The sequence below is a fragment of the Lepus europaeus genome, chromosome 18 (assembly GCF_033115175.1).
Source record: "Lepus europaeus isolate LE1 chromosome 18, mLepTim1.pri, whole genome shotgun sequence".
Taxonomy (NCBI): Eukaryota; Metazoa; Chordata; class Mammalia; order Lagomorpha; family Leporidae; genus Lepus; species Lepus europaeus.
The window spans coordinates 53,463,954-53,490,340 of record NC_084844.1 but is presented as its reverse complement, the minus strand read 5'-3'; the positions used below and the strand labels follow the sequence as shown (position 1 = coordinate 53,490,340).

The following is a 26,387-nucleotide window of genomic DNA, read 5'->3' as shown; positions in this document are numbered from 1 at the left end:
AGAAAACCCACAGACTCTGCTACGGAGCTTTGTTCTGCCTTCTGCAAAACGTGACCTGGACTTGCACCACATTGGATGTAGATTTGCTAAAGGCTCTTGGCTTTTATTCGGCCATGTTCCAGCGGCCGTAACCAGAACCCCTGATCAATTCTTTAAAATCCTTGCTCAGTCCACGGAGAAGGATGAGTGGTTTCCAGAGTGACACCAGTAAGATAAAAGGGTCATCTTCAGCATGGTCTTTTCTCTGCACTTTTCAGAGTGTCCTTTGTAGCCTCCCCTTCCTTTCTCGAGGGACTAACACAGGTGTAATGGCACACACTTAAATGCATCTGGCTTGGTGTGAGTGAGTGTGGAATCCCACAGTCCCAAGAGTCACCTCTCCTGGCTACCAAAAAAAAAAAAAAGCAGCATCCTTTGCCCCCCTTTCCTGAAGTATAAAACATGTCCATCCCGCATGGCCACCTTGACAGATGGTCCAGGAGCCTCCTCTCCAAGATGCCTGCCTCGCTCTTCTGGCCTTGATGGTCAGCTGAGCATCTTCCCAAGTCTTATGGTGACTTCCCATAGCCCCTGTCCTCTCCTGGGCCCCGGCACCCACCTCTCATGGAGCTGCTGGCTGACCAGGGTGGGATGCTGTTCCGCTTCTGATAAAACAGGATGTAGGCCCCTCTGGTGCTGATCTCGTCTTCCTGGAGAGGTTCCACCGTGCTGTCATCGTAGCTGTACCAGTGGCCATCCAGGGAGTTCCTGCAGTAGGCTGCAAAGGCCCAAACCCCCAGTCTCAATACTGGAGCACCCCAAGGCAGGAAGACACTGCTTACCGACATAGTATGGGTATGTGTATAATAGAATGAAACACAAAAACAGCCCACATATGGGCCAGAAATGCCATTTGTGCAGAAAGATCAGTAAATGATATTCCCAGATTCTTACTAATAGAGAAGGCTGCTCTTTTACGTGTGGTGCCCATGATTAGGCAAAACCAACAACAGCAAGCAATGAGTTCCAGGTTCTGTGATCAGACAGTAACTCCAATTTTGCCCCATCTCGGCTGAAAAGCTTCGAGATGCACACAATAACGGTCAAATGAGAATCACTGCTGGGATGATGGTGTGCTTCGTTCCTACCTAGGAACTGAAGTCCAATATTTAAGGGAGAGCCGGCGCCGCGGCTCAATAGGCTAATCCTCCACCTTGCGGTGCCAGCACACCGGGTTCTAGTCCCGGTCGGGGCGCCGGATTCTGTCCCGGTTGCCCCTCTTCCAGGCCAGCTCTCTGCTGTGGCCCGGGAGTGCAGTGGAGGATGGCCCAAGTGCTAGGGAGACCAGGATAAGCACCTGGCTCCTGCCTTCAGATCAGCGCAGTGCGCCAGCCGCGGCGGCCATTGGAGGGTGAACCAACGGCAAAGGAAGACCTTTCTCTGTCTCTCTCTCTCACTGTCCACTCTGCCTGTCAAAAAATAAAAAAAATAAAAAAAATTAAAAAAATATTTAAGGGAGCTTCATAAACAAGATTCTCAACACGTGCCCAACCACTACAACAAAAGAACCTTCTCTTTGCCTTCCACAACTCACTGGATGGCACCCTAAACCACATATCTGGATGGTAATAAACTCTGCTTTTCATGTCAAACACAGGCTTTGCAGGTCATATAGACTCTCTGCCATATATTCTCCTCCTTGTTCTCCCTTCACCCCAGAATTGTAACACTGGGGTGGGCATTTGGCCTAGCAGTGAAGACACGGGTTAGGAGGCCCAGGGTCCTTGTCGGAGGGCCTGGGCTCAGTGCCTGTCTGACTCCTGACCCAGCTTCCTGCTAATGTGCGCGGGAGGAGGCAGCAGTGAGGCCTCCAGCAGTTGGGTCCCAGTCACCCGCAGGAGAGACCTGGGTTGACTTCCCAGCTCCCAGCCAGCTTCAGCGGTCCAGTCCCAGCTGTTGTGGGTGTCTGGGGACAGCTGGCTGGCTCGCCTCTCTCTTTCTATACACATTTTTTAATTGAGAACAATTTTTTTTTTGTCATAAAAACCATTTTAGGCCGCTGCTGCAGCTCACTAGGCTAATCCTCTACCTGCGGTGCCGGCACCCCAGTTCTAGTCCCAGTTGGGGCGCTGGATTCTGTCCCGGTTGCTCCTCTTCCAGTCCAGCTCTCTACTGTGAGTGCAGTGGAGGATGGCCCAAGTGCTTGGGCCTTGCACCCGCATGGGAGACCAGGAGAAGCACCTGGCTCTTGGCTTCGGATCCTGGCCATAGTGGCCACTTGGGGGGGTGAACCAACGGAAGGAAGACCTTTCTCTCTGTCTCTCTCTCTCTCTCATTGTCTAACTCTGCCTGTCAAAAAAAAAAATTTTTTTTTTAACTTGAGGGCTACAGAAAAACAGACGTTGGACTGGACCTGCATACGGTGACCCCCACGCTGACCCAAGCTGGCTACTTGGAAGTTCACCTTTGCCATTCCTTGGTCCTCTCACCTCACACCCGATCCAAAAAGCCAGTCTTACTGATCCTCCTTCCAAAACTCCCAGCAGCACCTTGACTGTCAACACACATGTCGCACCAGACCCATCCTCCTGGCTGGAATCCCAGTGGCTACAGGGCAGAGTGATTATTTCCACTAGTACACAGGGTCACCTCCTTGCTCCACTGCTTCAACGCTTCAAATGCTTCCCATCACTCTTCTGGAAAAAAACCAAACTCTTGGCCGGCGCCATGGCTCAATAGGCTAATCCTCCGCCTGTGGCGCTGGCACACCAGGTTCTAGTCCCGGTTGCCCCTCTTCCAGGCCAGCTCTCTGCTGTGGCCCGGGGAGTGCAGTGGAGGATGGCCCAGGTGCTTGGGCCCTGTACCCACATGGGAGACCAGAAGAAGCACCTGGCTCCTGCCTTCGGATCAGCACGGTGCACCGGCCACAGCGGCCATCGGAGGGTGAACCAATGGAAGAGGAAGACCTTTCTCTCTGTCTCTTTCTCTCACTGTCCACTCTGCCTATCAAAAAACAAACAAACAAAAAAACTCTTATGCACAGACTGGGATGCCCTACCTGATCTGGGCGTGCCCACTTCTCCTGCCCCATCCCGCGACACTTATCTCTGAACCACTACATGGCCAGCCATGATAGGCTATCATCATGCCTTAAACAGACAAGACACCCTCTACTGTAGGGCCTTTGCCCATGCTGCCAGTGCTGCCCCCAAACGCGATTCCTCCCATTATTCATGTGGCTGGGTCTGGCTCTTCCTCAGCTCTTGGCCTACAAGTGACATCGTCCGAGAGGCCTATCTCTATCACAGACACAATCAGTCCATCAGTCAGCCTCTACCAGCAAGGCCATAGGGAAGTGGGATCCCTCCCACCCCCGCCCCTTGTGCAGGATCAATTGTTGGCCCAGCCATCGCAACCATCCTACCTTGCAGGAAATGACATTTTAAAGATTTATTTATTTATTTGAAAGTCAGAGTTTCAGATAGAGAGAGGGATACAGAGAGTGAGAAAGGTCTTCCTTCCACTGCTCCATTCCCCAAATGGCCACAACGGCCAGAGCTGGGCCAGGCTGGAGCTAGGAGCCAGGAGCTTCTCCCAGGTCTCCCATGTATATGGCAGGGGCCCAAGGACTTGGACCATCTTCCACTGCTTTCCCAGGTGCATTAACAGGGAGCTGGATCGCAAGCAGAGCAGCCAGGACTCGAACCAGTGCCTATATGGGATGCCAGCGTTGCAGGCGGAGGCTTAGTCCATTGAGCCACCAGTGCTGACCCCATGACAGGAATAGTTTTAACAGCAAAAGAATTCACCAGCCCAATGTCCATCCTTGGGCATTTTCTTAAGAAACTGTCACATCTGTGCATTCATCAAAGAGGGTGGAGGAGCTTTCTATACAAGAGGATGTGACACTATTTCCAAAATATATTTTAAGGGGGATAAAAAAAACCAGATGCAATAAAACAGTGTTTTACTTAAATTAGGGGTGGAAAGAAATATGAGAAATAAGAATACATATTCGCATGTGAAAATATACTTAAAATTACTTATAGTTACCCAAAGAAACTATGGAAGAATCAACTAGAAACTACTAAGACTATTAACCTGGAATGGAGATGAAATAGATGAGGAACAACGGCAGGATCAAGACTTTTCACTTTTTTTTTTTTTAAGTTTTACTTATTTGAAAGACAGAGAGAGAGAGAGAGAGACAGAAAGAGAGAGAGAGAATCTACCATCCGCTGGTTCACTCCGCAAATGGCTGTAATGGCCAGGGCTGGTCCAGGAGCCAGGGACTCCATCTGGTCCCCCAGGTAGGTGGCAGGGGCCCAGACGTGAGCCATCTTCGGCTGCTTTCCCAGGCACAGTAGCAGGGAGTGGATCAGAAATGGAGCAGCCAGGACTCCAACGGGTGCCCTGACAATGGGATGCCAACACTGCAAGTTACCGTCCTTCACGCACAGGCTGTGTGAGTTGTGAAAATGCAGCCACCCCTCAGAATCGACAGGGCACTGGCCCCAGGATGCCCCGTGGCACCGAGATCCATAGACAGCCAAGTCCCTGGTAAAAAAGGGCGTGGTGTCTGCCTGGAACCGGCACACACCCCGCCATATATTTTCACTCATCCCAAAGGCCGGGTAACACAAAATGTAACATAGACACTGCACACATCGCTGCTCCACGGCCTCGTGCAAGGAACACTAACAAGAAAGTCTGTTCACGTTCATGGCAGATGTGGTTACATCTCCTTTCCCAGTGCGTCCCACCTGCAGCCGGCTGAATCCACAGGTGTGAGAGCCTTGGCTATGGAGGCTCACTGCCCCCCGGGCAGCGGTGACCTACTCAACTGATATAAAGTGGCACAGAGGCAGCTCAGAGTCTTTGCAAATATAACCAAACTCATCAAGTTTTGCAGCCCTTCTCTTTTTCAAAATTTTTGTTTACATATTTATTTGAGAAGGAGAGAGACAGAGACAGAAGGATCTCCCATCTGCTGGTTCACTCTCCAAAGGCCCACAACGAGGCTGAGGCCAAAGCCAGGAGCCAGGACAAGCTAGGTCTCCTACATGGGTGGCAGGGTCCCTACTACCTGAGCCAGCAGCTGCTTCCCAGGATGCATGCTCCCAGGAAGCTGCACCAGAGGGCAGAGCTGTGGCTCACGCTCAGCGACTCTGATACGGGACGCTGGCCTCCCAAGCAGTGTCTTGACCACCAGGCCAACATCTGGCCCTCAGGTTTTTACAGTGTAGTGAAATGAGCAAACTTGCAGAAAGTGAAAGAACTAGAATGGAACAGACCCACAGTGCTAAGAGACAATGGGAGGCTGGCACCGCGGCTCACTAGGCTAATCCTCCGCCTGCGGCGCCGGCACACCGGGTTCTAGTCCTGGTTTGGATGCTGGATTCTGTCCCGGTTGCCCCTCTTCCAGGCCAGCTCTCTGCTGTAGCCCGGGAGTGCAGTGGAGGATGGCCCAGGTCCTTGGGCCCTGCACCTGCATGGGAGACAAGGGGAGGCACCTAGCTCCTGGCTTTGGATCAGCGCGATGCGCCGGCTGCAGCATGCCGGCTGCAGCGGCCATTGGAGGCAAAGGAAGACCTTTCTCTCTGTCTCTCTCTCTCACTGTCCACTCTGCCTGTCAAAAAAAAAAAAAAAAAGAGAGAAAATGGGAGAGAAGGCAGTGGCTCAGATGTCAAGAGCCCAGCAGTAGATGGGGTGGCAGCGACAAGCTGAGGGAGTCCACTTTGAGTGTCCATGGAGCAGTGGGCAGGAAGAGAATCAGCTGAGCCCCCCAGAGGCCCAGGACTGGAGGGTCTGGTGCTTAGGCTGCCCATGTCCCATCCTGCAGTGCCTGGGTTCAATTCCCAGCTCTGGCTCCTGACTCCAGCTCTGTACTAGAGCAGACCCTGGGAGGCAGCAGGCAGTGGCTCAGGTAGTTGGGTCCCTGCCCCCCCCCCCCCCCAGAGAAGATCCAGATGGAGTTCTTGGCTCCCAGCTTCAGCCTGGCTGTTGTGAGCATTGTGAGTGAGCCAGCAGATGGGCACTTTCTGTGTCTGTTTCTCAAAAAAAAAAAAAAAAAATTATGAATTAAAAAAAAAAATCTAGGTCAAGAAGGAGCACTTACAAGTTAAAATTATGAAAGCCGAAGTGAAGGAAAAACAGCTCTGTAACACATCAGAAGACGCAGCTGAGGAAATCTCAAGTATCAAAAAAAAAAGACAAGGAAAGAAAAAATGAAGAGGAGATGGCGCTGTGGCATAGTGGGTAAAACCGCTGTCTGCAGTGCCGGCATCCCATATGGGCACCGGTTCGAGTCCTGGCTGCTCCACTCCTGATCCAGCTCTCTGCTATGGCCTGGGAAAGCAGTAGAACATAGCTCAAGTCCTTTGGCTCCTGCACCTGTGTGGGAGATCTGGAAGAAGCTCCTGGCTCCAGATATGCGCAGTTCCGGCCATTGCGGCAAATTGGGAGGTGAACCATCAGATGGAAGACCTCTCTCTCTCTCTCTCTCTCTCTCTCTCTCTGCCTCTTCTTCTTTCTTTGCATAACTCTTTCAAATAAATAAATAAGTCTTAAAAAAAAAAAAAGGAAGAAAACGCTAGACTACTAGAGAGTGCAAATCACCCACACTTTGGGGCTTAGACAACACACACGTGCATCACGGTTCACGTTCAAGACAGATGCAATTCTCTTTCCAAATACTTTCAACCCGTGGCTGATGGGACCCACAGAAGGCAAACATCTGAACCGATCCCTGCAGTGCTCCTGGCGGGCCGTGGGGATGACCTGTTCTCTTGCCCTTCATACCCTCCCCCAGCTTGCCCACTGTCAAGGCCAGCAGTGACCCGGTGCTGCATCACCCCGACCCCCACAGCATCCTTTTTCACATTGAAAGGACCCGAGTCCACCGAGGCAGCCCAGGGGCAGCTCTGTGTCTTAAGGACAGCAATCCATCGCCTGTACCCCAGCTCACCACGTCAAGTCAACAATTCAGATCCTCAGGACTACAGCACAGAGAGAACCGGGAGATAGTTATTCCACCTGTCACAAAGAATGGGAAAGTTCACACACACACACACACACACACAGTGTACAATGTATAAAGCTATTCAGTGCATTATAATGAAAATTCGTAAAGAGCCTCTACGTCCATGAAATAAACTGTGGTACCCATCCATAAGGAAATACTGAGAGATTGTATGAAACAAGGAGCTCTGGGCAGAACTCAGTGCAGTGGTTACAACACCCAGCTCCCACTCCTGAGTGCCTGTGCTTCCCGGCTCCAGAGCCTGACTCCAGCCTCCCACTAATGTGCACCCTGTGATGCACTGGTGGTGACCCAAATGACTGGGTTCCTGCCACACATGTGGGAGACCTTGATGGAGCTCCCAGCTCCAGCCCCAGCCTGGGCTAGGCTGGGTTGTTGCAAGCATTTGGGGAGTGAACCAGCAGACAGGAGATCTCTGTCTCTCTCTGCCTTTTGAATGGGTAAAATAACAAACGTGAAAAAAAAAAGCCAATAGAATTATATAGAATTATATACATAGAATTCTATCCTTGTGCTTAAAAGGAATATAAGAGGGACTGGCATTGTGGCGCAGCAGGTAAAGCTGCCACCTGCGACGCTGGCAAACCATATGGGCACCAGTTCGAGTCCTGGCTGCTCTGCTTCTGATCCAGCTCCCTGCTGATGTGCCTTGGAAAGCAACAAAGGACGGCGCAAGTCCTTGAGCTCTTGTAACCACATGGAAACCTGGAAGAAGCTCCTTCCTTCTTTCCTTCCTTCCTTCCTTCCTTCCTCCCTCCCTCCCTCCCTCCCTCCCTCCCTCTCTCCCTCTCTCTCTCTCTTTCTTTCTTAATTTGACACATAGAGTCAGATAGTGAGAGAGAAAGACAGAGAAAGGTCTTCCTTCTGTTGGCTCACTCCCCAAATGGCCGCCATGGTGCCGATCTTAAGCCAGGAGCCAGAAGCTTCTTCTTGGTCTCCCATGCAGGTGCAGGGACCCAAGCACTTGGGCCATCCTCCACTGCCCTCCTGGGCCACAGCAGAGAGCTGGACTGGAAGAGGAGCAACCGGGACTAGAACCCGGCACCCATATGGGATGCCGGCTCCACAGGCAGAGGATTAACCAAATAAGCCACGGTGCCGGCCCCTCTGTAACTACCTTTCAAATAAATCAATCTTAAAAAAAAAAGTACAAGGGCAAGGGGGAGGGGATGGGGAGTGGAATTGTGAGGCAACAGGTTGTAACGCGACGGGCATCCCACACAAGCACCAGTTCAAGTCCCAGCTACTCTACTTCTGATCCAGCTCCCTGCTAATGTGCCTGGGAAAGCAGTGGAAGATGGTTCAAGTGCTTGGGTCCCTGCACCCTCGTGAGGGATCTGGACAGAGTTCCAGTCTCCTGGCTTGGGCCTGGCCAGCTGTTGTGGCTATTTGGGGAGTGAACAAGTGGATGGAAGATTTCTCTCTGGAACTCTGCTTCTCAAATAGATAAATCCTAAAAAGATAAATAAATAAAAAGGAGTATGGGGAGCAAAGCTTAGACACAACTGTATACACTTAGCCCTCGAGACCCACATGTTCTGCATACATGGAATCAATCAACCTTAGAACAAATATTTAGAGGTGGGGGGTTTGCATCTGAACCGAACACAGACTTTTCTCTTGTCATTACCCCCTACACAATAGAGCATAACAGCTATTTGGATAGCCTTTACAGTGTATTAGGTGTCACAAATAATCTAAAGAGGACTTAAAAGAGGGCCGGGTGGTTAAGAAGTCAGCCAGGACACCCACGTCCCGTATTAGAGTGCTAGGGTTTGCTCCACAGCTTCATCTCCCAGTTCCACTTCCTACCAAAGCAGATCCTGGGAGGCAGCAGGGATGGCTCCAGTAGCTGGCTTCCAGCCACCCATGTGGGAGACCTGGACGGAGTTCCCTGCTCCTGGGTTTGGTCTGGCACAGCCCCGGCCACTGTGGGCTTTTGGGAGTGAAGTTAGCAGATAGGAGCTCGCTTGCTTGCTCTCGCTCTCTGCCTCTCAAATTAACTAATTTTTAAAAAATGAACTATATAGGAGGATATGCAAATACTACACCATTTTATAAAAGAACTCGGGCATTCTTGGGTTCTGTGAAGTGAAGGGGGCCCTGGACCAAGCCCCTGCCTATTTGCATCTGCTGTGCTTGCATTCCAAGACTCAGGGAAAGACTGCCTGGGACCAGAGTAGGATCCCAGACATAGGAACTTTACCTCATTTTGGAACCACAGGAACATATTATCTACTCCAAAAATTAAATTTAAAAAGCAAGCATAAGGGGCCGGCAGTGTGGTGCAGCACAGCCACCTCTCACAACAATGGCATCCCAAATTCAAGTGCAGGTTCAAGTCTCAGCTCCTCCTCTTCCGATCCAACTCACTGCTATGGCGACTGGGAAAGCAACAGGCCTCCCCTGTCTCAGTCACAAGACCCCATCCCAGACTCCAGTCCCCATGGACCGGTGACTGACAGGGTCCAAAGCCCATGGGAACATGGTTGTCAATCTTGAATTTCAGGTCCAACAGGGCTGTCAGTCAAGGCTGGACACAGAGGCACTTTCTTTTTCTTTTTTTTCTTTTTGACAGGCAGAGTGGACAGTGAGAGAGAGACAGAGAGAAAGGTCTTCCTTTGCCGTTGGTTCATCCTCCAATGGCCGCCGCGGTAGGCGCGCTGTGGCCGGCGCACCGTGCTGATCCGATGGCAGGAGCCAGGTGCTTCTCCTGGTCTCCCATGGGGTGCAGGGCCCAAGAACTTGGGCCATCCTCCACTGCACTCCCTGGCCACAGCAGAGAGCTGGCCTGGAAGAGGAGCAACCGGGACAGGATCGGTGCCCCGACCGGGACAAGAACCCGGGGTGCCGGTGCCGCAAGGCAGAGGATTAGCCTAGTGAGCTGCGGCGCCGGCCTCAGAGGCACTTTCTGATACAGAAAAACTGAAACTGTCAAGATCCATCACCTGTTCTTAGGAGGCTTCGGCAAGGTGCGCTGCTGCCCCTAACCAAGGGTTCTGACCCCCACCTACAGCACCCACATGGTCTGGGGACTTGTCCATGTTAGAAGTCACTTGCTGGGCCAGTGCTGTGGTGCAGTGGATTAAGCCAACACCTGTGACACCAGCATCCCATACAGGCACTGGTTCAAGTCCCGGCTGCTCCACTTCTGATCCAGCTCCCTGCAAATGTGCCTGGCAAAGCAGCAGAGGATGGCCCAAGTGCTCAAGTCCCTGCCACTCACATGGAAGACCTACATGGAGTCCCAGCCTGCTGTCTTTGGCCTGGCCCAGCCCTGGTCATTTGGGTCATCTGGGCCATTTGGGGAGAGAACCAGTGGTTAGAAGAGCTCCTTCTCTCTAGGTCTCTCTCTGTAACTCTGCCTTTCAAATACATTTTTTTTTAATTAAAAAATAATAAAAAAGGATTGGCACAAACCATTGAAAATTGTCGAGACATTTGTATTCTGTCTTTCCAAGTTCCTCCGAGGACTAAAAATTGAAAACACCCCACAGAATTTAAAAAAAAAAAAAAAGGCAAATCCGCTGTGTGGGAATCACAGATGAAGGCAACCATTCCCCTCGGTTCCAATAATTATCTTCCTCTAAGGGTTAAAGATCCAGGCCGTAACCAGCTTACGTCCCAAGCGCAACACCTGCACCGACGTCAGCTGGGACCAGGCGCCCTGGCCTCTTGCCCGACGTGGGGGAGCAGCCAGCCCACGGGGGCGCCCGAGAGGGCTCGGCGCTCACGGGGCGCCAGTTCCGGGCCAGGCTCACCTGTGTAATGCCCACCTTGCAGGCTGCCGTGGTGGTTGCAGACAGCGTACAAGTCGTACAGGAAGTCCAGGGGGTAGGTGGTGGGCAGGCAGGCCGGCTGCTGCCAGCAGGGCCAGGGGCCCGGCCCCGTCGTGGCGCTGCTGCCCCTCGGGGCCATGTGGGGAGCCATGTTGAGCCCCGACAGCGGAAACTTGACCAGCGTGGACAGCTTGTTCCTCCTCTCCCCGACCTGACAGAACCTCTTGAGGTGGATGATGAGGATGTCGGGCAGGGTCCACAAGCTCAGCTTCACCGTGCCCTGCTGCGGCACCTGGCAGTGCGGGCACTTCCACGCGTCGTCCTGGGCAAGCTGCAAAGGAAGCCACGGGGCCGTGAGGCCACGCCCCACCCAGAGCCCCCACCGCAGGGCCACCTAGCCCCCTTCCCGGCCAAGGGAGAGGACCCCAGGGCGGGCGGGACCTGCTCCTCCTTCGTGTAGAACTGGAAACACTCATCCAGGGTGCAGCTGTGCTGCTGGTGTGCCTGCTGCTGCCGCCGCACGCTGTCGGCATCCTGGACCCGCTCCTCCTGGAGGCTCCCGAACAGGCTGCGGGAAGGCAGAGGACAGCCACGGGCTCAGGGCTCCCCGCTCCCAGGGCGGCGCGTGCACGCCTCTCCCCGCAGCAAACCAGGCGACCCAAAGCACCTTGCCCGCGGCTTCCTGGGGACCCTGGGCCTCCATCTCACTTAGCACACTGCCCCCCTAAGTCATCCATCTCCCCCACCAGCTCCTCCAGGGCCCCAATCCTGGGCTCGTTCCCCCATCTGAGCACAAAGCCTAGCCCCCTGTAGCAGATCAATAAACACTCGCTGGCCCAAACATTGTCCTTTTTCAAAGTGAGGCTAGCACGCTCACTGGTAGACAGGCCGGCAAGTGTCATGGTTTAAGAGTCAGAGTTGGGACTCAAGCCAGATGGCCTGGGCTCAAATCCCAGCTCTGGGGCTGGCAATGGGGAGTAACACATAAAGCCTCCGTCTGCAGCACCAGCACCCCATATGGGCACCGGTTTGAGTTCTGGCTGCTCCATTTCCCACCCAGCTCCCTGCTAATACACTTGGAAAAGCAGTGGAAGATGGCCCAAGTCCTTGGGCCTCTGCACCCACATGGGAGACCTGGAAGAAGCTCTTGGCTCCTGGCTTTAGTTCAGCCCAGCTCCAGCCATTGCAGGCATTTGCAGAATGAACCAGTGGATGGAAGACCCCTGTCTCTCTCTGTCTCTCCCTCTCTCTCTGTAACTCTATCTTTCAAATAAATAAATAAGTCTTTTTATTATTATTTGACAGGTAGACTTATAGACAGTGAGAGAGACAGGGAGAAAGGTCTTCCTTCTGTTGGTTTACTCCCCAAATGGCCACCACAGATGGATTGCGCCGATCCGAAGCCAGGAGCCAGGTGCCCCTTCCTGGTCTCCCTTGTGGGTGCAGGGGCCCAAGCACTTGGGCCATCCTCCACTGCCCTCCCGGGCCACAGCAGAGAGCTGGACTGGAAGAGGAGCAACCAGGACAAGAACCCGGTGCCCACATGGGACGCCAGCACCACAGGTGGAGGATTAACCAAGTGAGCCACAGCGCCGGCCCCATAAATAAGTCTTAACAACAACAACAACAACAAAATCCCATTTCTTCCTTGTAGCAGCTGGTGGCCTTAGGCAACTCAAGAAACAGATTTAGGTGTAGGGCTTCCCGGTGCCCTAAATTCAGCAATTTCCTCTGAATCAAGTATTTGTCCCAACCCTGCTGCATTCCACCTGCAGAGGGGCAGAGCTGCCTCCAAGGTGCCCAAGGCAGGGAGAAGGGAGAAAGCCCCAGTGCCCTTGAACTCACCGCTCCTTGGCAGAGCTGTCCCACTCCACGGCCAGCTTGACGTGGGGAGGTCCCCCCGGCTTCCGCAGGTGCAGAGCTCTGGGGAGAGAGCAGAAATGCCTCCAACTGACTGTCAGCCTAGGCCAGCCACCGGGGGCACTGCTGGGTCTGCTAAAGTCTCAGTCGCAAACCCACCTCTTCATGCTCGTCCCCATGGCTCTGGGAGCTTGCAAGCTCTAAGGGCTTTTGGTTACTATGGGGGCACAGATCAATTGTCCCTTTCAAACCTTGGTGATGTGCACAGGGGAGTTCGACACGACTGGCCTACAAACACCCAGTGGTGCTGAAGCCCTAAGAGAGCTGCTGACACCCTCTCAACCCTACCCCCACCCCCAGCATCACGCAGGAGCACCCTGAAGCCCAGCTCCATGACCCAAGTCATCTTCCAAACCCTCTGGTGTGTGTCATCCTATAGCTCCTCCCATCTACATGGCTCCACCCATTTCAGAAAAGCTGGTTGGCCTCAAGGCAGAAGAAATGGGAGACAGGTGACAGCGAAGTCCACAGTCAAAAAAGTTAGTAAGAAACTGTTGCAAGGAAAACAGGAAGCTGTCAGCTGAGGCCCAGGCTTTCACCAAGATGCAGTAAAAGACTTTGCGCTCATGGGAGTCACACGGCCAGACGCTGGGTGGTGGCAACTTCCCGTGAGAACAGGAGCCAGGAGGGAGCTGGGAATGGGGTGTCTGGGAGACGTTCTCGCCTCCCGGCAAGCCCTACAAACACTAGTCAGCCCTCCGCCTCGTTCTGTAGCCTCAGGGAGAACGAGCTATGGACACGCAGCCGCCACCTTGCTCACCTTGCTCACCTCTTCCAGAGGAGAAGCCCCTTAACTGGTTGGCAGGACTGGGACTAACTCTCAGCTCTGCCGCTGTAATCCTCCCCAGCCTGGCTGCCTCCCTCCTCCCTGCCTTGAGTCTCCTGGAAGCAGCTCTGCCCCTGCCCATGGGAGCCTGGAGGTCTGAGACAAATGCTTGTTTCAGAGGAGACACACTGGGGAGCCCTCATCTAAAGCTATTTCCTCAATACCCCCAAAGTCCCCAGTTTGCTCAACAAGGGAAGCCTATAACTGGGGAGCTACACCTTGACAGGGGCAGTAGGGCGTGGGGAGTCACTTAATCCCAGGTAGGGGAGAGCATATTCCAAAGTCCAAGCTGGACTCCCATGTAAGCCACATTTGTTAATCTTTATTTTATTTTATTTTTTTTATTTTTTGACAGGCAGAGTGGACAGTGAGAGAGAGAGAGACAGAGAGAAAGGTCTTCCTTTGCCGTTGGTTCACCCTCTAATGGCCGCCGCGGTAGCGCGCTGCGGCCGGCGCACCGCGCTGTTCCGATGGCAGGAGCCAGGTGCTTATCCTGGTCTCCCATGGGGTGCAGAGCCCAAACACTTGGGCCATCCTCCACTGCACTCCCTGGCCACAGCAGAGAGCTGGCCTGGAAGAGGGGCAACCGGGACAGGATCGGTGCCCCGACCGGGACTAGAACCCGGTGTGCTGGCGCCGCAAGGCGGAGGATTAGCCTGTTGAGCCACGGCGCCGGCCGCATTTGTTAATCTTTAGCCTTATCTATCTATCTGCCTATTAATCAAGAGGCAGAGAGATGAGACAGACAGATAGAGCTCCCATCTGCTGGCCCACTCTTCAGATGTCTGCAGTGGCCTACCTGGGCCAGGGCTAGAGCCAGGAGGTGGGAACTCCATCCAGGTCTCCCACATGGGCGGCAGGAACCCAACGACTTGAGCCATCACCTGCCACTTCCTAGGGTCTACATTAGCTGGCAGCTGGAATCCAGAGCAGACCTGGATATTAAACCCTGGTACTCTTATGTGAAATATGATGTCTTTATGGCTAGGCTAAGCATACACCCTCAATAAATATAAAATTTTGACCTCAATCCAGTCTATATTTTCATTGGAATATAAACATGGATGAGGAAAAAGAAGACTGCTGGCTTCATAGGGAAGCATGAAGCCAACTCTGTCATACGGAAACTCCCCAGGCCACAAAACAGCAGAGGAGCAAGCTATAGCCCACAAGTGCCCTGTCTCTACATGGGACGGATCCTTCATCAGACAGCATAATCATCTCCTGGGGCTTGAGCCCTGGCTAAAGAGGAATGACAGCAGCATGCCGTATTCACGGAGGGATGCTGGACCAAGCAGTGTCTGTTTGGAACCATCTCCACCCCCAAGGAGCTCAGACTCTGACGGGAGAAGCACACACAGAGAGATCACTGTCAGCAGCCACAAAGTATGCCTGATGCCCTGGAGGGCAGGTGAGCAGGAGGTAGGCAGGCAGGTGCAGGAGGTAGGACAGATTGCATAGGTCAAGGGCTCAGCAGGGGAAAAGTATGTGCTGGGACACTTGAGGCACAGAGAGAGGCAGGCCATATAGCATGGTATGCCCCGTCTTGGGAGTGTGCACTTTATGCTGTGGGCAGCCGGAAGTCACTGGAGGGTTTGTAATGCGCAAGTGTGAATGCAGGTAGAGGCAGGTGAGTCAAATAGGAGGCTGCCAGGGCACCCAAGTGAAGAGGTGGTAGGGGCTGACCTCAGGCAATGGTGGGTTAAGGTGGAGGGGAGGGATCGGAGTGGAGGAAGCAGCAGGATCAGGAACAGATTCCACCTGATGATGATGGAGGGGTGTAAGGAGAAGGTGAGAGGGATCAGGGATGACCCCAGGCTCCCAGCGTGAGCTCCTGAGCAGATGGTAGAGTCACGAGGCTTATGGAGGGGAAGAAGAAAGGCTTAGGTAAGAAGAGTCCAGATTGAGAAGCGATATAAGTCTATGAGACACTGGAGGAGGACGGGCAGGTCCGCAACTCAGAGAAAAATCGGGGTTGGGGAGAAAGAGTTGTGGGCCCTTGACCAACAGGTGGCAGACAGAACCAAGAGCAGAATCACTGAGGGTGGAAGGCACAGGTAGAGTGCAGAGCCCCAGGGAGGGGTGGGGGGGGGTTACTCTTCAAGGAGGCATCTTTCTGGGTCACACAGGCACTCAATGGAATATGGTATAATTCAGCCTGAAAAAATGATGCACAGTGGTTCAGACACTGCTCGGGGCCGCCATATCTCACATCAGATGGCCTAGGTTCAGAGCCCAGATCTGCTCCCAGGTCCAGCTTCCTGCTAATGTGCACCTTGGGAGACGGTCACTCGTAGCTCTGGGTATGTTGTCACAAGTTTTTTTAAAAGGAGGAGATTTCGGCCGGCGCTGTGGCTTAACAGGCTAATCCTCTGCCTTGCGGCGCCGGCACACCGGGTTCTAGTCCTGGTTGGGGCACCAGATTCTATCCCGGTTGCCTTTCTTCCAGGCCAGCTCTCTGCTATGGCCCGGGAAGGCAGTGGAGGATGGCCCAAGTCCTTGGGCCCTGCACCTGCATGGGAGACCAGGAGAAGCACCTGGCTCCTGCCATCGGATCAGCGCAGTGCGCCGGCCGCAGCGCGCCGGCCGCGGCAGCCATTGGAGGGTGAACCAACGGCAAAGGAAGACCTTTCTCTCTGTATCTCTCTCACTGTCCACTCTGTCAAAAAAAAAAAAATTAAAAAAAAAATAATAAAAAGGAGGAGACTTCTAGAACAAGAAGGTGCAGGGGGAGGCAGAACAAGAGGCTGAGTGCAGGGCTCTGTGAAGGAGGCGAGGGAGGGGTGGTGACAGAAGCCAAGGACGGCGCTGCCAGGGGCTGGGGAGGTGTGCACAGGGCCCAGGTGCCAGGGAGACGCTGGCACTGAGTGGACACCAGGTGTGCAGGACAGATGTGGCCTCAGGAGGGGGCACCCGTTGGGTGACCAAGTTGCTGCGTAGCTCTACTAATTCCCAGTGCTTCTCCAATTACTGATGGTGACAGACCAGTCTGTTGATTTGTTTCCAAACCCTACATTTTAAAACAGGATCCAGTGGCCAGTGGGGGCAGGGGTTGGGGAGAGGCACATACAAGGCACAGGCTGTATTTAAAAAAAAAAAAAAAAGTATTAAATTCAGCAGACGTTAGATTGCCCTGTCCTGCTGCTTTAGCATCTCTTTTAAAATTTTTGTATTCATTTTATTTATTTGAAAGGCACAGAGACGGATGACAGACAGACATCTTCAAGCCGTTGGTTCACTCCCCCAATGCCTACTACAGCCAGGCAGGGCCAGGATGAAGCCAGGAACTCAACCCAGGTCTCCCACATGGGGTGGTAGGGACCCAAGTACAAGGACTTGAGCTGTCACCTGCTGCCTCCCAGGGTGTGCGTTAGTAGAAAGCTGGAATCAGGAACAGGGCAGGAGCTCAAGTCTAGACACTGGGATATGCGACAGGGATGTCCCAGGTGCTGTCCTAGCCACTACCCCAAAGCCCATCCTTGCCTTCCCATCTCCCAGGTGCCTGTCACAGCCTAGTGATGGTGAACCTGTAGCCGGGCACCATCTGTGGAACACACGGAGAGGGGCACAGCTCTCGTTTCCGAGACTAAGCACCATTCCCCTGTGCTTCCTTCTCCCATTAGCTGCAGCAGGTCCTGCCCCCCTACCCCTGCAGAGCATCCCCAATTGAGGAGGACGTGGGGGTGGGGTGGAGCCCAGCTGGCCCTCTCCTGCTTCCTGGTCTCTTTAGAAAACGAGAGTCCACCTCCACATTGCAGACCCAGTCAGCTCTGGTTGACCAAATCAGGCACCCAGGGGCCTTTACTGAAAACCTCAGGTCTGTGGGAGAATGTGGCTGAATGTGTCGAGCACAAGTGTTTCTCGGGGGGGCTTTGCAAGGCTGCACGTGGTGACAGGCCACAGCAGGGACACAGGGAGGCTCTCCAAATGAGAGCCACTAGAGACACGGCCACGTGACTTTCTCCCCTGGCCATCGTCCACACCTCTTACAGCTTGGGGGCTGATGACTCGGTGGTAGAACTGTCACCTGCCCTGGAGGGGACCTGGTGGAGGAGCAGGAGCAGGACCTACTAAAGCAATGAATCTGGGTCTGGAGGGAGACCACCAGAGGTTCAGATTAGGACCAGCTATGGAGTGGCAGAGTGAAGGTGAGCAAGGTCCTTGCTAGGAGCCTCGGTGTCCCCTTGTCTTTGAAGTGGCCGCAGGAGCGCCTCTCTCAGACACGAGGGTTAAAGCTCAGGACCAACCCAAGGACCTAACACACGGCTGGCACTGGAAGGTGAGTGGCTGAGATAAGTTAATCTGATGAGCAACGGATTGCTTCACAGCCTCAAAGGAATCCACGTGCATTCTTTTAATGAAGCAGGGGCATCCCCTTACCTGTCGACTGCCCACTGAGACAGGGGCCGATCGTCCTGTGGGGACAAGTAGCTGCAGGCCAGGGAGAGGCCCACAACCCGGATGGAGAACAGAGACCCCAGGTTCTGCAGAGACAAAAACAGAGGCGGCGGCTCACCAGGTAGTCCCTAAGCTGATTTAAATTTACAGTGACACGTCTATTACACACACACAAAAGTAACTGCTTTTCCTGTAATGCATTTTTAATCTTCCCTTCATAAATGCTAGTCAAAGCCAAGAGAGAGAAAAACTGCGGTGCTTCACGTGTGAAATCTTCCCTCTCAAAATGAACTCAGTGTATGTATGTATTTACTTTTTTATTTTTTATTTTTGACAGGCAGAGTGGACAGTGAGAGAGACAGAGAGAAAGGTCTTCCTTTTGCCATTGGTTCACCCTCCAATGGCCGCCATGGCCGGCGCTCTGCGGCCGGTGCACTGCGCTGATCCGAAGGCAGGAGCCAGGTACTTCTCCTGGTCTCCCATGGGATGCAGAGCCCAAGCACTTGGCCCATCCTCCACTGCACTCCTGGGCCACAGCAGAGAGCTGGCCTGGAAGAGGGGCAACCAGGAGAGAATCTGATGCCCCGATCAGGACTAGAACCCGGTGTGCCGGTGCCGCAGGCAGAGGATTAGCCTATTGAGCCGCGGCACCAGACCTTAGTGTATTTATATAATATGTGTTTAATTAGATCAGAGACTGGTACAATCAGTGGAAAATAAATTAGTTATGTGAATTGTTAGTAGGCAATTTTATTATAGTTTAATAACACAATTATTATCACCACCATGAAGAAATGATCTAAAAGCAAGTTAATGTGCATTTTAAGTATCACATGCAAAATAAGTATTTATGTATTTCAAAACAAGCCACATAAAAAGATACTATTTTTTCTTAGTCTTTTTAGAAAAGATTTATTTATTTATTTATTTGACAGGCAGAGTGACAGAGAGAGGAGAGACAGAGACTCTCCATCCACTGGTTCACTCCTCAAATGCCCACAACAGCCAGGGCTGGGTCAGGCTGAAGCCAGGAGCCAGGAACTCAATCCAGGTCTGCCCCAGGGGTGGCAGAGACCCAAGTACTTGAGCCATCACCTGCTGCCTCTCAGAGTGCTCATGAGCAGGAAGCTGAAATTAGAAGCAAAGCCAAGGGCCGGCGCCGTGGCTTAACAGGCTAATCCTCCACCTTGCGGCACCGGCACACCGGGTTCTAGTCCCGGTTGGGGCGCCGGATTCTATCCCGGTTGCCCCTCTTCCAGGCCAGCTCTCTGCTATGGCCCTGGAGTGCAGTGGAGGATGGCCCAAGTGCTTGGGCCCTGCACCCCATGGGAGACCAGGAGAAGCACCTGGCTCCTGGCTTCGGATCAGCGAGATGCGCCGGCCGCAGCAGCCATTGGAGGGTGAACCAACGGCAAAAAGGAAGACCTTTCTCTCTGTCTCTCTCTCTCACTGTCCATTCTGCCTGTCAAAAAAAAAAAAAAAAAAAAAGCTAAGACAGAAACCCAGCTACTCCCATACGGGATGCAGGCGATCCAAGCAGTGTCTTAACTGCTATGTCAAACGCCTGCCTTTATAGTCTAACATTTTAAATGCTGAAGTGGCTCTTATAATCAATGATAGGTTCAAACTGAAGGGGCCTCTTAAAAATTCAACAGAACGGGACTGGCATTGTGCCACAATGGGTTAAACCACTACTTGCAATGCCAGTATCCCATATCAGAGCACAGGTTCTCATCCCGGCTGCTCTGCCTCCTATTCAGCCCCCTGCTAGTGTGCCTAGGAAGGCTGAGGCCCTTGTCACTCACATGGGAGACCTGGATGGAGTTCCAGTCTCCTGGCTTCAGCTTGGTCCAGCCCCAGCTGTTGTAGTCATTTGGGGAATGAATAGCAGATGAAAAACCTGTCTCTCTTGCTCTCTCGCTCTCTCTCTCTCTCTCTCTCTCTCCTTCCTCTATTGCTCTTTCAAATAAATAAAATATCTAAAAAAAATTCAATGGAACAAATAAGCTAATTCAAAAATGGACAAAGGACTTCAATAGACATTTCTTCAAAGATAGAAAAAAGGCCAATAAACACACGAAAAGATTTTCAATATCAACAGTCACTAGGGAAATGTAAAGTCAGACAATAATAAAAAATTTTTAATAAAACAAGTGTTCACAAGATATGGGGTTATCAGAATCCTTGTACATTGTTAGGAGATTATAATGGTACAGCTACTATAGAAAACAGGCAGTCTCTCAAAAGGCTAAACATAGAACTACTCACTCATTCAATGCCTAGGTAAGTATCCAAAAGTACTCAAAGCAGGGGCTCAGATGTCTGTACATCAGTGTTCATACTAGCATAACACACAGCAGTCAAAAAACAGGAACAGGGGCTGGCGCTGTGGTGTAGTAGGCTAAGCCCATATGGGTGTCGCTTCTAGTCCTGGCTGCTCCTCTTCCCATCCAGCTCTCTGCTGTGGCCTGGGAAAGCAGTGGAAGATGGCCCAAGTGCTACCCTGTACCCACATGGGAGATCTGAAGAAACTCCTGGCTCCTGGCCTCAGATCAGCCCAGCTCCAGCTGTTGCAGCCATTTGAGGAGTGAACTAGCAGATTGAAGACCTCCCCAGAGAGCACTGTCTCTGTCTGTCTCTGTCTGTAACTCCACCTCTCAGATAAAAAAAGACAGGAACAACCCAAGTGTCCATCAACATGGTCCACACACACAATGCAATGTTCAGCCACCTTTGAAAACATGATGCCAACCAGAAATGGACAACTGCTAGGGCCAGCATTGTGACACAGCAAGGTGGGCAGGTATGTGGGATGCAGGCAGCCCATGATGGAGTTGCTGATTGGAGTCCCAGCTGCTCAGCTTCCAATCCAGCTTCCTGCTAATGCATTCTGAGGCAGAAGATGGCCTAGCATGCCTGAGCCCCTGCCACCCCCATGGGAGACCTGGCTTGGGTTCCTGGCTCCCGGTTTTGGCCTAGCCCAGCTCCAGCCATTTGAGCAATGAACTAGAAGATGGAAGATGTCTCTCTGTGTGTCTCCTTCTCTCTTTGCCACTATGCCTTTCAAATAAATAGTTTTTTGAGAAAAAAAAAAGGGGGGACACATATTGCTTCATTCTAGTTATATGAGGCAAATCCATAGAAGGAAAAGTGGTGGTTACAAGGATCTGGGGAGGGGAAGGGATGAGGTATAGTTATTTAGAGATGGATCAGAAGAGGAGCAGCCGGGACTCGAACCAGTGACCATATGGGAAGCATAGCCTATTACGCCACAGCACCAGCCTGAAGGGAACTGTTATTTAATGAGTACAGTTTTCACTGTATATATATACACACTGTATATATACACACACACACACACATATATATATGTGTATATATATAAATATATATGTATATATAAAAATACATAAATATGGGTTATACTCACAGAAGTGGCAATCGTTACAACACTGTGAATGTAATTGATGTACAAAATCAATGCTATCCATATTCTACCACAAGTTTAAAAAACCAGTGGCATCTTTAGTCTAATAGAGGAAATGTACAGGTCACTGACAACTTTGATTCCAGCCGCCGATAAATAAATAAATAGATAGATAGATAACATTTTCTTCTGAACTCTGGCACACATCTCCGCTTTACAGACACTGAGGATATAGACAGGCTGAACTACAAGAGAGCCAGAGGAGGAAAGTGCCCTACTTCCGGGCACGAGGAAGGGCGTTTGGGAAGACAGATTCGACCGCCGTCAGCTGTGGCAGAGAGAAGCAGACATGAGGTCAGGAGAAGGCACAGCCCCGGGTGGGGAGGGTCTCTGACGGGGAGTTCACAGAGGGTGCACATCCTCCTGGACCACGCCCACATTCTTACTGGTCTACAGCCTCAGCAAAGGGAAATCCATGGCTGCAAGCAACCACCTTTGACGTGGGGCAGGCCACAGAAGGTGTACTCCCTAAAGCAACTGCTACCCTCAATCTGGGAGAAAACTCTTTTCCCTCTGTGAGTCCCGACTGAGCCCTGCCGTTAACACAGTGAGGCCAACACCAGCATCAGCCAGCGCTGCGGGTCACTAGACTAATCCTCCGCCTGCGGCGCCGGCACACTGGGTTCTAGTCCCGGTTGGGGCGCCGGTTCTGTCCCGGTTGCTCCTCGTCCAGGCCAGCTCTCTGCTGTGGCCTGGGAAGGCAGTGGAGGATGGCCCAAGTGCTTAGGCACCTGCACCCTCATGGGAGACCAGGAGAAGCACCTGGCTCCTGGCTTTGGATCGGCGCAGTGCGCCAGCCATAGCAGCCATTTGGGGGGTGAACCAACAGAAAAAGGAAGACCTTCCTGTCTCTCTCTCTCTCTCTCTCTCTCACTGTCTAACTCTGCCTGTCCAAAAAAAAAGACACACCAGCATCCACAGCTGACCCTACCTCCGTGCACAAAAAGATGATGCTGACCTCACACTCAGGTTTGCGAAGTGACCATAAAGATGTTTTCCTTTTCATAATTCATGCAAATTAATTCTGTCCAGTAAGTTTTTCAGTTTTTTGTTTTTTAAATGAATTAATTTGAAAGGCAGAAGGAGAGAGAGAGTAGTCTTCCATCCATTGGTTCACTCCCCAAACGGCCACAACAGCCAGGGCTGGGCCAGGCTGAAGCCAGGAGCCTCATCTGGGTCTCCCATGCAGATGCAAGGGTCCAACCACTTGAGCCATCTCCCACTGCTTTTCCCAGGTGCATTAGCAGGGAGCTGGATCAGAATTGGAGCAGCTGGTAATTGAACTGATGCCCATATGGGATGCTGGCACTGCAGGCAGAGACTTAACCCTCTACACCACAGCACTGACCCCGTGTTCTTTAGTTTTCTAAGAAACATTTTCCTATCCTCTGTTTTTGGCTAAAAAAGACTTTTTTATAGAACCATTGAAACATTTGCTAGATGGAAGCTCTTCAGTCCAATGTTGAGAATGTTGAATATATACTTTTCAAATTAGCACTGCAGTGGGCCAGCACTTAATATGCTCTTCAAGGAATTATGGGCTAAATGGGTAGGCTAGCCAAGGAGCCTCACAACCATTACCGCTACAGAAAATCATGCCCAGATACACACTGACCCATGAATCTATCATACAGTATCCACAGCCACGTTGGAGGTTGCTTGCATCTGGATGTCGTGGGCCCCATGGATGGCTTCCAGAATCAAACGAGGTACAGAGGCAAGAGTATGTGTGTGGCCAGCTGGAGGACAAGGGTAGCTGAGTTTAAAGTTTGCATGAAAGTGGCTTCCTGCACTTTGAACACTCAGTAGCACAAGGCTCGGGGGTCGGCTCCAGCTCCCACTAGGTACTCTGACCTACTTGTGGAGAAGTTAGCGCTTCTAATTTGGGCAGCGTGGCAGGTCTGCTCTGTGGTACCCTGAACAAAACGCCTTCGAGATAAAGGCTGGTAGCAACGTAGCAAAGGTCTTGAATAAAGTGGTATTTGTGTATATCCTCAATCGGACATGTGGTTTTTCCCCAAGGAGGAAGGGACAGGAATTGTGCAGAGTTATCTCTGGATGAAGTTTGACACACCCCAGATGAAGAGCTCTTCCTAAGAGAATGGTGCAAAATAAATTAGATTCCCCAAAAACGTCAATGCCCTCCATGCCAGCAGCCACCAGCATGGTTTCTGACATGACACGAGCTGAAGATCAATGGCTTTCATAAATTCTTCTTCTAATGGAACTATCCACCTGAAAATAAACTGGTGAACGAGGCAAAAAGGTGTTTGCTCTTGAGTTTTTAATCTCAGTTTCTCAAACACTGGAATAAAATTTTTTCACTTTCAAGAGTTTCCTATTCAGATACAATCATCATCAATTTTCATTTCCTGCAGAAACTTTATTTCAAGTTGCTTGAACGTTTTGATCTGCGTGCATGTTACAATTTGTAACAGAATGCTATCTTCTAGGAAAAACTATGGCAAGGTTATAAACACACAGCACTGGAAATAATAAGGTAACTGCCACTGTGTATTCCAACGGTGCTTTGAAAGACTGAACGAGAAGAGACTCCACCTATACATGGTATTTTGTAACACCACAAAGATGAAGACAAGGCCTGCCGCAAATGGCTACTTCCTGGCACATATATCCGAGTTGTTTTATAAAACAACACAAGCCCTCTCCTTAACAGCAAATCGTCCTCACTCCTGAGCCACCCACCCCCCTCCTTAATGCCACCTTCCTTCCAGCACACACATACACACACATGCTTGCACATACATGCGCATGCACACACGTGCACACGCGCGTACACACACACACACTGACCTGCACGGGGGCCTCACTCCTCATGAGACAGCGGACCTTACTGAGAATACACTGCTGGAGCTGCACCCAGGAGATGTTTCTATCTTCCCTTATCAGGAATGGAGGCCCGAACCTGAAAAGCCAAGGACGTGAGGCTGTTTCAGCAAAGAAATGAGCCATGCCCAGCAGTCACCAGCAGTGGCTCTACCCATGGGTTCCTCCCAGTTGGATAAACCAAGAGTTCAGAGCCGAGCTCCACCCTAAACTACCCACTGGAGAACCTCATTACAAACAGACGCTCGCCCTATGCCAACAGCCTGCTCCGAGGAATCAGCTTGTGATAAACTCTTCCCCCACAGTAGGCAGTAGAGAAAGAGAACGTTGGGGCCAGAGAAAAATGGGGCAGGGAGAAATCCAGGTAACCCCACTGTTGGTTTCAGGCATTGAGAATGTTTTCCACATTCCAACAGAATCAACACACAGCAGTGAGCGTGCCATGCAAAAATCCAAAACAGGGCCAGCGCCGTGGCTCACTTGGCTAATCCTCCGCCTGCAGTAACAGCATCCCATATGGGCACCGGGTTCTAGTCCCGGTTGCTCCTCTTCCAGTCCAGCTCTCTGCTGTGGCCCGGGAAGGCAGTCGAGGATGGCCCAAGTGCTTGGACGCCTGCACCCGCATGGGAGACCAGGAGGAAGTGCCTGGCTCCTGGCTTCAGATCAGCACAGCGTGCCAGCCATGGCAGCCATTTGGGGGGTGAACCAATGGAAGGAAGACCTTTCTCTCTGTCTCTGTCTCTCTCTCTCTGTGTAACTCTACCTGTCAAATAAATAAATAAAAACTTAAAAAAAAAAATCCCAAACACTGGATATGGGGCTGGTATCGTGGTGCAGCAGGTTAAGCCACCACTTGCAATGCCAGCATCCTATGTCAGAGTGCCGGCTGAGTCCTGCCTCCTCTGTTTTTGATGTGGCTCCCTGCTAGTGAACCTGGAAAAGTAGCAGAAGATGGCTCAAACACTTGGGCCCCTGCCACCCTCGTGGGAGGCCTGGATGGAGCGCCTGGCTCCTGGGTTTGGTCTGACCCAGGTTCGGCTGGCGTGGCCATTTGGGTAGAGAGTGAACCAGTGGATGGAAGACCTCTTTCTCTCTCACCCTCTCTTCCTTTGCAACTCTGTCTTTCAAATAAATAAATATTAAAAGAAAATAGTATCTTGCTATCATTATCAGGATGTCTTCTACTAACAATGCTGAATATTTCAACCTACACTTTTATTTCTTCTGCGAACTTATGTTGCTCTCTGCAGCTCCTGATGCTACAAGTATTTATCTCATTCATGGGAGGCAGAATGGTTTTATACCATGGATATGAATCCATCGCCTTGCACACAACAGATAGTTTTCCTCACGTGTCCTATGCATTTCAAGTTGCTTTTAGTTTGGAATGCTAAATAGTTTTCAAAACGTTGGCCCTTTCCTTCCTGGTCTTCTGCTTTAGGTATTAAAATAGTTCCCCACCCAAAGCCCTAAATATTCTGCTATAGTCTTTAAGTAGTTTTATGGTTTCTTTTTCACCTTTCTAATCAGTCTGGAATTTTTATGTGTGAATGTATGGCAGGAGGAAAGGAAAGAAATTGATTAGCCTTACTAGTTGAAGAATCCATTCTCTCCCTAGGAATGTGAATTGTATGGTTTGTATCGTATAGTGGGTATTTACAGAGGTACGCTGCCCTCTTACATTCCATTGATTTAATGTACACTCTGCTGGTCATATCGCAATGTTTTAATAACTAAAGCTCCATTCTGTTTTAATAGAGCAATGTTTCTTGCTTCCCTCTTTCCCTTACATTTCTAGCTTTTTCTATCAGCTGATTACTCCAGATAAATTTTAGAAACATTGGTATCAATCTAAACATATCTTTTTGTGTAATTCTTAAACACTTTCGTTTTTTTTTTTTAAGTATTATTTTATTTTTTTATTTGAAAAGCAGAGACAGAGACAAACAGACAGGGCGAGATCTTTGGTTTGCTAGTTCACTCTGCAAATGCCTGCAACGGCCAGGCTGAAGCCAGAGGCCTGGAACTCAGTCTGGGTCTCCCTCGTGGGTAGCAGGGACCCACGCACTTGAGCCATGGCCTGTTGCCTCCCAGGGTGCATACTAGCAG

At 51.4% G+C, this 26,387-nt stretch overlaps 1 protein-coding gene across 2 annotated transcripts in view; it reads right to left on the bottom strand.

Moving 5' to 3' along the window:
- Nucleotides 1-26,387, bottom strand: part of USP43 (ubiquitin specific peptidase 43) — a 76,850-nt gene that overhangs the window by 18,241 nt on the left and 32,222 nt on the right. The window contains exons 8-13 of one of the 2 annotated variants that reach the window (XM_062216008.1): nt 24,246-24,357; nt 17,927-18,030; nt 12,646-12,723; nt 11,242-11,368; nt 10,783-11,131; nt 599-757 (exon numbers count right to left, since the gene is read on the bottom strand). In XM_062216008.1, coding sequence (XP_062071992.1) covers nt 599-757; nt 10,783-11,131; nt 11,242-11,368; nt 12,646-12,723; nt 17,927-18,030; nt 24,246-24,357 — 929 coding nt within the window. The remainder of the gene's footprint in view (nt 1-598; nt 758-10,782; nt 11,132-11,241; nt 11,369-12,645; nt 12,724-17,926; nt 18,031-24,245; nt 24,358-26,387) is intronic. The other variant, XM_062216009.1, reaches the window with a different exon arrangement.